General features: G+C 58.6%; 4 protein-coding genes across 4 annotated transcripts; 2 read left to right on the top strand and 2 right to left on the bottom strand.

Annotated features, from left to right (window-relative positions):
- Positions 1 to 1,520: 1,520 nt before the first annotated feature.
- On the top strand, positions 1,521 to 3,283 carry CMQ_3987 (sodium/calcium transporter; the record flags this gene model as incomplete). The annotated part of the gene is made up of 2 exons (XM_014319925.1): positions 1,521 to 3,213; positions 3,270 to 3,283. 2 exons carry the CDS (start codon positions 1,521 to 1,523, stop codon positions 3,281 to 3,283), a joined length of 1,707 nt encoding a protein of 568 aa, XP_014175400.1.
- A 519-nt stretch (positions 3,284 to 3,802) lies between these two features.
- CMQ_4225 (uncharacterized protein) lies at positions 3,803 to 4,926 on the bottom strand (the record flags this gene model as incomplete). The annotated part of the gene is made up of 4 exons (XM_014320163.1): positions 3,803 to 4,207; positions 4,368 to 4,403; positions 4,454 to 4,550; positions 4,616 to 4,926. 4 exons carry the CDS (start codon positions 4,924 to 4,926, stop codon positions 3,803 to 3,805), a joined length of 849 nt encoding a protein of 282 aa, XP_014175638.1.
- Positions 4,927 to 5,994: 1,068 nt separating this feature from the next.
- CMQ_3572 (benomyl methotrexate resistance protein) lies at positions 5,995 to 8,046 on the top strand (the record flags this gene model as incomplete). Its single annotated transcript, XM_014319510.1, has 2 exons — positions 5,995 to 6,444; positions 6,508 to 8,046. The coding sequence occupies 2 exons, from the start codon at positions 5,995 to 5,997 to the stop codon at positions 8,044 to 8,046; spliced, it is 1,989 nt and encodes a 662-aa protein (XP_014174985.1).
- A 339-nt stretch (positions 8,047 to 8,385) lies between these two features.
- Positions 8,386 to 11,912, bottom strand: CMQ_3837 (uncharacterized protein; the record flags this gene model as incomplete). Its single annotated transcript, XM_014319775.1, has 3 exons — positions 8,386 to 8,455; positions 9,050 to 11,303; positions 11,381 to 11,912. The coding sequence occupies 3 exons, from the start codon at positions 11,910 to 11,912 to the stop codon at positions 8,386 to 8,388; spliced, it is 2,856 nt and encodes a 951-aa protein (XP_014175250.1).
- Positions 11,913 to 12,159: the final 247 nt, after the last annotated feature.

Here is a 12,159-nt window from a genome sequence, read left to right as displayed (position 1 = left end):
CTCCCTGAAATGTGACGTAAGGCCCTGTCCAGACAGCCAATTTCCTGGTTCGCGAGTCTCCCTGTTGCGGTACAGCGAAGCAAATTGCGCCAGTCACTTTAGCCTGGCGCGAAAACACAGTACGGAGTAGAAATTGAACAAGTGTTGGAGCTACTCCGTACTATGTATCCAATTTTGTACGAAGCATTGAATTGTGGGGCTATCTGCGCATACGTCGTAGCAAAGGCATTCAATCATTGCCCTTTCCGGACCGGCAACCACATGGTGCTGTAGTCTTGGCATCAGGACGAACCTTTTTCTCTACGACGTGCGCTCCATATGGTAGATCCCACAATACGTAAGAGAGCCCATGTGCACTCACCGCTTACGTACCCCGTTACTTCTCTTCTTTCTTACCTTCTCTCAGCTTATAAGGCTTGGTCTATGCGCGCTCCTTCCTCGTATTATCACGAACGGAAGGCGCACTTGCTGTTTTTCTGTTTCTGTCAAGGAGGAGAACCCGTGCGCGCGCGCCTGCCTTTTCGAATACAAAGAACTGTGAGTGCAAAGCCACGCTCACCTTCCGCTTGCAGACACTATCACCCGTCTCTTTCATGGGCTCCCTCTTATATTCTGCCTCTCCTCTGGAGTTTTGTCTCATCTCCTCAACGACAACAACAACAACATTTTACCCTCTTGTTTAGCGCTGCTGTGATTACTGACTGAATTGCTAGCTTTTACAGAGTACGCCCAGCACACTTTCGCCTCTTGTTTTCTGTTTCGCTCGTCTGTGGTGGCTGAGTGCCGACGATACGCGTCTCAATCGCCAGCCACAGTTCACGGCCGCCTAATATCGCCTCTAGGCCTCCTATTTACTGAAATACGCTCCGTCGCCGCGCGACACCTTGGGCTCTTCTTCCTCTCTCGTCACTCACCGCTCCCTCACTCGTCTGCCACTGCGTCGGCCCAACTTGCTCCAACCTGCTCCAGCCTTTGGCCGACTCCTGCATATCTCTCCACGCCTATTGTCGACCCAATTGCCCGACACTGATACCTCACCGGGCAACAGCTTTCGTTGAACAGCGCTAACTCCCTTTTCGGGAGAAAATTTACCTATATGTCTTCATGTGAGAAGCCCCGGCCATTAGCCCTACCACCTCACAGCTGCGCCCCCTTTTTTCCCTTCTCCACTAGGCGCTTCAAAGGCGTCTTGCGGTTTGTCTTCACACCACTCTCCTTATGGGTCGTCTTGCGTCGTATTTCAAAACGGCGAGGCCCTCTCTTTTGCAAAGTAACACTCGCATTTCCGCGCTGCTGCACCTAAAGCGGCCGCTACCCCTTTCTTCTCTTTATTGCAGCGTTCTGGAACGGCGCACGGTCCTCGTTTCTAGTCCCCAAAGCACACTTCCTGCGACACTTTGCACGTTGCCCCGTTCGAATACTCCCGTACATCGTCGTTCATGCCCCGTCTCCTCTTGGGCTGGTGTCACAAGGCCTCCGAGGCCAGCTTTCACATCCTCAAGCAGTGCGAATGACCTAACATGCCTTTCGCAGTCAACAACTTCCGCATCAAGAGAGAGGCTCACAGCCTCGGCCGCCAGACAAGCAATGCGCCATTCAACCCCTTTTCGCGCCGCGCCTGGTCCTCGGCCCAGGCCCGGAGAAACACCTTCCCGGCAACGGGACCGTCTGACGATCCCGAGGCCTGCATCGGAAGCGATGACGGCATAGTGACCGATCGCGCCTTTGGCAACCCCATAGGTCACGTCCACACAGCACCCGCGACTTCGCAAAGCGAGGCCACCGCCTTCGACAGTGGGCCGTACACCGGACAGTATGGCGAGGACGCGACCGCGTTTCTCGGGCCCCAAAACGTGAATGCTCCCGGGCCGGATGGCAATGGTCTGAAGAAGCGGAAGACCAACGGACTTTCTCCTACCAACGAAGATGCGGAGGAAGTGCAGGTGAAAGATAAGACCCACCGGATGTACAAGGACGTGCAGCCGAAGGAGCCGTTCACAGTCGCCAACCAGCTACAGCGAGTCTTTCTGGGCTCGTTTATCAACATTCTCCTCCTGGCCGCGCCCGTCGGCATTGCGCTGCACTTTACGAGCGTCGACCCTATTGCCATCTTTGTCGTCAACTTCATCGCTATCATCCCGCTAGCCGCCATGCTGAGCTTTGCGACCGAGGAAATCGCGCTGCGCACCGGCGAAACCCTCGGCGGTCTGCTGAACGCCACCTTTGGCAACGCAGTCGAACTGATTGTCGCCGTCATGGCTCTGATCAAGAAGGAGGTTGTCATTGTGCAGACGTCGCTGATTGGCAGCATCCTGTCGAACCTGCTGCTTGTCATGGGCATGTGCTTTTTCTTCGGTGGTCTGCGCCGTCAGGAGCAGTATTTCAACACCACCGTCGCCCAGACTGCCGCCAGTCTGCTCGCACTGGCCGTTTCTGGTGTCATTGTGCCTACCGTCTTCGATGCTGCCAGCATCACGTCACAGAGCGACGTGGCCATGCTGTCCCGCGGCACGGCCATCATCCTGCTGGTTGTCTACGCAGCCTACCTCTTCTTCCAGCTGAAGACCCACCATGCTGTTTTCAGCGAGGAGAGCAAGAAGGTGCCTGCCAAGCCCTTTAAGCATCACGTCCAGCCAGGCGCCGTTCGCAGCGCCCTCGTCAACCCTGCCGGGCTCGCTATGGGCAACATGGAGGAGGAGCGGCTGCGTGTTTCAGAGAAGATTGCAAACGGCCCCGACGATGATGAGCCCGAGGACCCGCAGCTGCACATGATTGTGGCTATGGCCGTGCTGGCTGGATCTACCGTCATCATTGCTCTCTGCGCCGAATTCCTCGTCGACAGCATCGACTACGTCACGTCTACCGGCGGCATGAGCAAAGAGTTCCTTGGCTTGATTCTGCTTCCCATTGTCGGAAACGCAGCTGAGCACGCGACGGCTGTCACGGTGGCCATCAAGGACAAGATGGACCTCGCAATCGGTGTGGCTGTTGGCTCCAGCATGCAGGTCGCTCTCTTCCTGATTCCCCTTCTGGTCGTTATCGGATGGGGCATGGGCATGGACGATATGTCGCTCAGCTTCGACATCTTCCAGGTGGCTGTCATGTTCGTGGCCGTCCTTCTGGTCAACTATCTCATTGCCGACGGCAAGAGCCACTGGCTGGAGGGCATGCTGTTGATGTGCCTCTACTGCATTATCGCAACCTGTTCATGGTGTAGGTCTTTTCTCTGTCGTTTCTCATCCACATTGCCGCTGACTCGTTTTCTCCAGGGTACCCGGCATAAATGTCCGACTTTTTCGCACTTTACACCTCTGTATTATTATTGTTAAATTTCTCGTTTGTTCGACGCTTCACGGCATATTTTCGGTCGAAGCATAGTCTCGGCGAATTCCCTGGCAACACCCAACCTAAGTCGATTGGATATCTACAACCTATCTTCGCTGCAACTTAATCAGGATGGACATCAGTCAATTGATTCCACGTCCTTTGTCATATCTTCCTTAGTCTAGAAGGAGGTTTTCTGCTTTTTGTTTTGTACTTTTTTGCTCTTACGGTTTGCACACAGGGCGCAAGGACAAAGCGGGATATTGCTCCATACATTGGATGGATTATATACCAAAATACCCAGAAAGATAGATGCTATTGCTACGCTTCTTGCAATACCATGGGACTGGCCTCGTTAGATATTTCTATACAGAGGACACAGGCAAGAAGCAGTTGAATTACTTGCGATATGAAATTATCACATGGCTATAATATGACATACATTGGTGGTATCCTAACTCCAAAGCCCCTTTTGCTTTCAAATGTGACTTACGTCTAGATCCAGCACATCCTCGTCGTGCTCCCTGGGGACACTGGAGCCGTGGATGGAGGCTGAGGCACGGTGCCTCGGTGTGTTGTTGGACCCAGAACTCGTGGCAGCGGTAAGGTCATCCGAAAACGCAACAGCGGTGTGCGGCTCCACAGTCAGCTCTTCTTCGTCGGTGTGCGATGCCGGGTCGCTGCCGGCTTCGTCCTTGCGCCCAATAATGACGTTGCCGGCCACGAGCATGGCGGCGCCGAGCCACCAGAGTGGAGGCAGCGCCTCGGAAAAGATCATCAGCCCCAGCAGTGCGGTCAGCACAAAGTTGGCCGACGTGTTCATGACGGAGACCTGGGTTGCCGAGTGACCGCGGGCGAGCGCTTTGGTGAACACGGTCCACATCTGTCCGGTGGTTAGCGGGGGGCCCGAGTACGAGAAAGTATCGTACTCTGTACGTGGGGACAGAGCTGCCGGTCTGTGGTCCAATCAGGACTCAGCCTGTCGCCACGCTGGCGACCCAGCAGACAAGTGGAGAGGGAAACATGTGCAGAGCAGGACGCACCAAGCCGTTGAACGCCAGATTCAGACCGAAGAAGACCTAGTCAAGGTCAGCACGGTATTTTGCCGCAGGAAGCAGCAGATGCTTACGGCCCGAACGACAATCTCGACAGCAGCGGCAGCCTTGGTCAGGCCGAGGGCGTGTGCCAGGCCGAGGGCCAGATGGCCGGTCAGCTTGGTCGTGGTGCTGCGCGAGGGCGGGCCGGTCAGCGCGTTCCACAGCAGCGCAGCCGATGGCAAGGGGATTCTCACAGCTTCGCAAACACGCCGTTAAAAGCAGCACAGGCACCACTGGCGAGCGCCAGGACGATCCATTGGTTCTGCTGCCGCCACGAGCGGCTGGCCGGCAGCGGTGACTGCGATGGCAGCGGCGGCTGCAGCGGCCGACGCACACCTGCCAGCTCAGAGTCCGAGAGCTCTTCGTCGTCGTCATCGACCATCAGCGGCAGCATCTCGGCCGGTCCGTCCGGCTGCATCGTGCTCGTGCGCGTCGGCCGTGGCGCGTTGCTGGCGGTCGGCTGGTAGGGTCGTGTCTCGCTGGTCAGACGCTGCCGGAGCGTCATCAGGCGGGCGTCGAGCGGCAAAGGAGGCAGAAGCGGAGGTGAGAGCGACGTGGAGTCACAGTCTGCAGTGGCCAGGAACAGGAAATACGAACAGCCACGACGACATCCCGCCAGTTGGACCCACTCTGAGGTGTAAAGCCTATAGGTCACGTGGACGTACGTCCGTGCACGCTGAAACGGTATTCATAGGAAGGCCAAGTTGAGCCTTGCATGGCTTTGGCTCGGCCTAGTAGCCTGAGGCGGAAGTGTTTCCGTGTACTTTGTAAGATCTGATGCACTCGTAGCTTGAATATCAATCAGACAGGTCACCTCGGAAATGGAGGATGTTGCCCAACATTAGTCTGTTGGTGCTACCGATAAACCGAGTGAATCTAGGGACTAACAGGTAAGATCTCCGGCAGTTGCCAAGACGGATTTACTAGCTCACTTTACTGAGTCATAGCCGGACGAATGTACCGCTGCTGAGAATGACAAAAGGCCCTGAGTCTAGATTCTTGCCGACTTTTAAGGTGGTAGGATCCCGGTGCTTCGGGACGGATGCTTTGAAATCTAAGATACGGTTGGCTCTGTATGGCTGGCAGCCAAGATGGTGCAGCGAATCTGACGGCTTGGCCCAGACTCGATTTGTAAGTGCAATGCGATTACAGATTCAAGCACCAAAGCCCGGCGGCAATTCGACCGTTGCCGACGGCGCGCGTCTTCTAGTGCGGCACGATCAATATAATCAGAGCCGATCTTGCTGTGTAAGACGGATGCATATTGGATTAGAATGGGTGAGATGGCATGCCGTTCTTCGAGTGCGATGATGGAATCGGTTGACGACTTCAATTAGTCAGACGAAGGGAGGACGTGCAGTTTTGTATAATAGAGGGCAGGAGCTATCGTGTATATATTGGTATCTCCTTCCGTGTAAGTCAGATAGTGCTTTGAAGCGGACTTCATCCGGGCAGAACAAGTTGATCTCATTATTTGCATCTACACAGTCCTATATTTGTTCATCGCGATCTATGCACTCGCACGAATAGACCGTATATAAACACACTTATACGCTCTACAAAATCCTTCTCAATGGCCGATATAATCCGAGACACGGCCGTCGGCGCCGTGATCCGTTTTGTCACACGGAAGCGACTGCTGCAATATCCAGAGGAACGGGCAGACTTTGAGCTGCCAGAAGTGTGGCAGCGGATGCTCAACGGAGAGGACGTGCCACAGAAGGACGACGACACGGCGGTAGAGGAGAAGACGATGCAGGACGGAAGGCCTGGCTCGTCGACATCTTTGTCGTCGGCATCCTTTGTCAAAGACATCGAGAATCGGGCTACCGGATCGGACTCGGCAGCAGAGAAGAGAGAGGAGAGAGCAGGGCGGCAGTCGATGGCCGATGAGGAGCCGTATGCGGCACTTCGACAGGCACCTACAGCTCGGTCGGGGACACATGTGGTAGGCGGCACGGCATTGCTACAACACAGCAAGTCGCGCGAGGAGACGCTGCCGTTCACGGAAGAGCGGCTGGAGGTGGAATAGGCGGCAGAACTGGCACGGACACGGTCAGAGCCGGTGGTGCCGCGACGAACAAAGACCAAGGACGGGCGGACATTGGCCATTGTGGTGGACTGGTATGCCAGCGACGACAAGGCGAACCCGCAGAACTGGAGTCGACGGCGACGATACGGCGTGACGCTTTTGATCAGCATCTACACCTTTGCCGTATACACGTCGTCGGCCATCTACACGACGTCGGAGGAGGGCGTGATGGCATCGTTTGGCGTCGACGCAACACATGCAGCCCTGGGCCTGGCCCTGTTTGTGTTGGGCTACGGCACAGGACCATTGCTGTCTAGTCCACTGTCGGAGATCGCATCCATCGGCCGCAATCCGGTCTACGCCGTGACGATGATCCTGTACGTGATCGTGTCGCTGCCGACGGCGCTGGCCTACGGAAACCGCGACCACGGCCATGCCAGCACCGGCACCTTTTCCGGGCTGCTGGCCCTTCGTTTCCTGCAGGGCTTCTTCGGCTCGCCGTGTCTGGCTTCGCGTGCCGCCTCGCTCGGCGACATGTACTCGCTGCTCAACCTGCCGTTCGGCCTCGTGGCCTGGGTCTCGGCCGCCTTCTGTGGTCCTGCTCTCGGTCCTCTGCTGTCTGGCTACAGCGTTCCGGCCAAGGGTTGGCGCTGGTCGCTGCTCGAGATCCTCTGGGCAGCTGCGCCCGTCTGTGTGGCTATGCTCATCCTGCTGCCCGAGACGAGCGCGGAGACGATCTTGCTGCGCCGCACTGAGCGTCTGCGCCGTCTCACCGGCTCCGACCGCTTCCAGGCGCCGTCTGAGGCTCGTCAGTATGCCACCGAGGACGCGGCGGCAGCTGCAGCTGTTCTCGCCGGCAAGCCACCACCACCTCCGATCAGCCGCGCCGCTCGCAGCCGCGCCATTCTCATCGACGCCCTCATCAAGCCGCTCGAGATCACGCTCAAGGATCCCGCCATCCTCTTCGTCCAGGTCTACTCGGCCATCATCTACGGCATCTACTACTCCTTCTTCGAGGCCTTTCCGCTCGTCTATCCTCTGCGCTACGGCATGACGGCAGGTCAGGTTGGCCTCGTCTTCCTCTGTGTCCTCGTCGCTTGTATCGTCGGCGTCGCCATCTACTGCTGCTACCTGGCCTTGTATCTCAACCCACGCATCCGGGCCTCTGGCAAATTTCCACCTCCAGAAGATCGCCTCATTCCGGCTCTGATTGCCGCCTTTGGCCCGACCATGGGCCTCTTCATCGTCGCCGGGACCGCCAACGATGCTCCCCATACGCCCTGGATTGCGCCGACGATTGGCATCACCCTGTACGGCGCGTCCGTCTTTGTCGTCATGCAGTGCATCTTCGTCTACGTCCCGCTCAGCTATCCGCAGTACGCTGCCAGTCTTTTTGCCGGCAACGACTTTTTCCGCTCCGCCTTTGCCTTTGGATCCATCCTCTTTGGCCGTCCGCTGTACATCAACCTCGGCATCGGTCGTGGCTCCTCCTTGCTGGGCGGTCTGTCCACGATTGGCATCATCGGCATCTGGCTGCTGTACTTTTACGGCGCCCGTCTGCACGCGCTCAGCAAGTTTGCTGTCGTGTACTGAGAAGCTGGCTGATGGAGAAAGGCTGCTGTTTTGGTTTTTGTATTACTTGTATCGTTGGTGGAATGACTCGTGCGTCAGAAGGATGGAGATAATGGCCCTTTGAGATTTGTTAGGAGGAAAGAGCACAGGATTTGAAGATTCACTGATTACCATTTAGATTGATATGTTGATACACGCTAATCCTCACCCTGCTGGTTGTGCAGCTCTTTGAAACATACTCTTCCCAAGAGTGCCCGTCGTTCAGCCTGGTACAGAACGACGCTGTAGGGCATCGTCCTGATCGTCTGTCCGTTGCAACACCATAAAAGGCTGGACGAGAGATGTTCGCCAGCTCGCTCTCTACGATCCCTGCGTCCGCCGTAGAATTTCATAGTACTCCTCGTCGTTGGCAGCGCCGTAGCCTGTCCGCCTGTCTCCAAAGCCCCCGGATCTCCGACTGTAGGCCTGGTTCTGGGGCTGGGGCCGAGACTGGAACGGGGAGTGAGAGTGAGCCTGCGGCTGCGACTGCGACTGCGCTTGCGGCTGCGGCTGTCGTTGCTGGACAACAGCTACCCTAGACAGGCCGGCGCTGCCCGTGCTGCCGTGGCGCGTGCTGTCGCCCCCGTACTTGTGCCAGCTCAGATGGTCCGACGGCTGCTGTGTCTGTTGTGGCTGCGACGGCCATCTCACCTGGTCTGGCTGCCGCTGAGGCTGTGGCTGAGCTGCTGCTGCCTGCTTGGGATATTCTGGCGCTGCCTGTTTCTGCTGCCACTGCTGCTGCTGCTGCCACTGCTGCTGCTGCCACTGTTGTCGCTGCTGTTGCTGTTGCTGTTGCTGTTGCTGATGTTGCTGCTGACGCAACTGTATCGCCTGCGCATAGGTCGTGCTGGACGAGTCTTGTTGGGGTCTCGCTTGTGTCTGTGGCTGTGCTTGTGGCTGTGCTTGTGGCTGCGACTGCGATTGTGGCTGTGGTCTCTGGTATGCCGGCCGCTCGGTTGGAATGGCATGTCGCCCAGAAGCATACGTCTGCCCGACGACGGTGTTTGTCGCCGTCCCAGCCGTCGTCCACGGATCGCTCGCCCCATCGGTGCCACCCACATTGCGGGCTGCTGCAGGAACGGGTGCCGCGACGGCATTGTACGCGTGAGGCTGGGCGTATGCGCGGCTGGAAAAGGCGCTGCTGCCAGTACTGCTGCTGCTGCTGCTGCTGCTGGTGGCAAGACTGGCAGCCGTAGTTGTGGTCGGTGCAGCGACATCGCCGATGGACGTCTGGCTCTGGTTCTGGTTTCCTGCTTGGGTCCCGTATCGGGCATAGCTGGGGCTCATAGTCCGGTAGGCCGTCCGACTGTCCGGTTCGTTCCCGTAGCTGTTGTAAGCCGGCTGGCTGGTCTGGCTGCCTGCGACGTCTGCTGCTCCGCCATAGCTGCTGTACTGCGAGTAGCTGCTGCTGTACTGCACGTGGCCGCTGCCATCGCTCCCGGAGCCCGTGCTGGCAGCAGCGGCCGTGTCGGAGACGCTGCTGGTCGATGCTGTCTGGCTAGCCAGCTGCTCGAGTGTATAGTAGGAAGCGGCAGAGACCGTCGGAGGATGGCTGTTCTGCTGCTGCTGCTGCTGCTGCTGCTGGCCGTTGATGTTGGGCTTGCCCTGGTCAGCAGATGCTGCCAATGCCATGGTCGTGTCTGTTGTCGCCACAGCAGCGGCAGACTTGCGGGCACGCGGTTTCCTCGGAGGTTTTGCCGAACCGTTGGCAGCGGTCTGCGACTGCGAGCCCGACAGCGTGTCGTCCGCGTTTAGAAGCCCGACCTGCTCGACCGCTTTGCGTGATCTGCGCCGGGCAGGTTTCCGTGGGGTAGCCTGCTCGTTGCTTGTCTGTGCAGGTGCAGTCGCTTCTGTCGGCTGACTTTGTCTGACGTATGGCCGCTCCATGGCCGTGCTGACCTGTTCCTGGTGGCTGGCCGGATCGGCTGCAGTCGTTGCTGGGGTAGGATAAGCCGTCTGGCCACCACCTCCCAGTTCCTGTGATTGTGCTCGCGTCTGTGTCTGCGACGGCATCGGCACCTCCTGTACCTCTGCTGGGGCCTCCTGACCAGCAGTAACCGCAGGTATTCCCGCAGGCGCTGCCACAGGCTGTGGTGTCGTCGCCGGCTGTGTCGTTGCGGCAGAGCGGCTGCGCGGCGGCACGATCGCCAACCTCTCGGCGCCGTAGTGTGCCAGCAGCTCCAGCGACTCCTTCTGCAGGCTCGGCGCCTGGTTGGCAAATGTGCAGAACTGCTCGTGGTTCAGCGTCGCCGGGTCGACGTTGCGCTCCGTCAGCAGTCTGATGGCCGTAGACTGTCGCTGCGACGACACCTGCGCCTCTGTGACCAGCATGTACGGTGGCTGCTGTGGCTGCTGTGGCTGCTGTGGCTGCTGTGGCTGTGGTGGCTTCTCGGCGGCTAGAGGCTCCTCGCTGCCACTCGTCAGCGTTCCTGTGGGCGCAGCAGCTGTGGATGCTGCTGGCTGCGAAGGGGAGACCTCGCTCGGCCTGCTGACTGCGCCCTCGAACTGAGAGACGCTAGCGGACGAAGCAGCAGCAGCAGCAGAAGCAGCATCGCTACCATCCAGGACCTGCCCAGAAGCCGTGTCGTCTGGGCCGTCTGTTGGGGTCGTGTCCAGGTACTGCTGCAGAGCATGTGCCACGTCGCCATCGGATATCTCGACAGCGTGGCTCCTATCAGCGTCCTGAGTCGTCGTCGTCGTCGTCGTCGTCACGTCTACGGCCTCGGATGCCACGACAGCCACGCTGGCCATCTCTACAGTCGCTGCAGTTGCAACATCTGCGGCTGCACCCGTTTTGGGCTTCCGCTTTCGCGGCTTCCTCGGCTTCTTTGCCTTTGAGCCTGTGAGCACCACCCAATCCCGTGGCGCGCTTGCAAACTCTGTCGGTGGTGCTTCTGCTGATGGTGCTGATGGTACTAATGGTGCTGTTGCCGCCTGCTCCGATGCAACCTGTTCTGGCACGGCCTGCTCTGGCCCGGTCGATACGGTCTGCCTCGCCTTCTTCGTCCTGGGCGTGCCCTCTGTGCCCGGCTCGCCAGCCGGCTTTGGCCGCTTCTTTGCCGATCCAGGCACCCCGTTCGCCTGCCCAACCGCAGACGGTGGTCGTGGTGGGGGAAAGAGGCTCGATAGCTGGGCCACGGTTGTGTGGAAGTTGGTGTGCTCGTACTTGACTACAATCGATCGGCTGAAGCGCGAAAACGTGATGGTGATGATGCCGCGGCAGTCAAACGCAGGACGGGCTGCCGACAACAAGAGAGAACGTCAGCGTGTCCGCCCAGGCAAACGACAGCAAACCGGGAGCCAAGCTCAGACTCACACAAATTGACGAGGTCCCGCATGTCGTCGCTGCTCGACTGCCCCACAGTGCTGCGGCGCGGATGCGCCCGCAACCAGCACTCCATCGAGCCCTTGCAGGCACACGTCAGCGTCCAGCCGTGTCCTGACCGTGAGGCCGATCGCGCCTCCCACACGCTGCCGTCTGTCTCCCGCATGCTCATCACGATAAAGGTCGCGACCGCCTGCTGCAGGATCGGCCGGTCCGTCGGCTGGTTCATCACCACGTCCCGCACCTGCACCAAGCTCTTCACTGCCGCATTCAGGCCCGTGCCACCTACAAAACTGCTCGTCGCGTCGCCGCCGGCTGCCGTCTCCGTCGACTCACTGCCGCTATGCGTTGCTGCGCCCAGATCCAGCACCACGTCCGACGGGATGTCAAACGACGCTGACACGTGTTCCGCACGCGTCGGCGACAGCTTGCCCGCAAACAGCCGCACCATCCACGCCTTCATATCGTCCGCCGATCGGCATTGCGTCACGTCATTGCTTGCCGCCCCGAGAAGCGACTCCATGGCGCGTCTGGCCGCTCCCGGCGTCGGCACCGAGATTCACTGCTGCTCCGGGTGTCCGCGCACAAAGAGGCCCGATGCCGCTCAGTGTCGGAGAGAGCTCGCGCGAATGAGCAGGTATCAAAAAGGCACAGCTTCTGGGACGCGTTCGCACCTGGTCATTCGGCGATGCGCTTTTGTTGCGAGAAGGCGGAGTAAATACGGCTACTCCAGTTTCCCTATCGCTAACCCGATACGGTTTAGCATATAT

This window comes from Grosmannia clavigera (assembly GCF_000143105.1).
Source record: "Grosmannia clavigera kw1407 unplaced genomic scaffold GCSC_113, whole genome shotgun sequence".
NCBI lineage: Eukaryota > Fungi > Ascomycota > Sordariomycetes > Ophiostomatales > Ophiostomataceae > Leptographium > Leptographium clavigerum.
The sequence above is the reverse complement of the archived record's forward strand: the minus strand, read 5'-3'. Positions and strand labels throughout refer to the sequence as shown.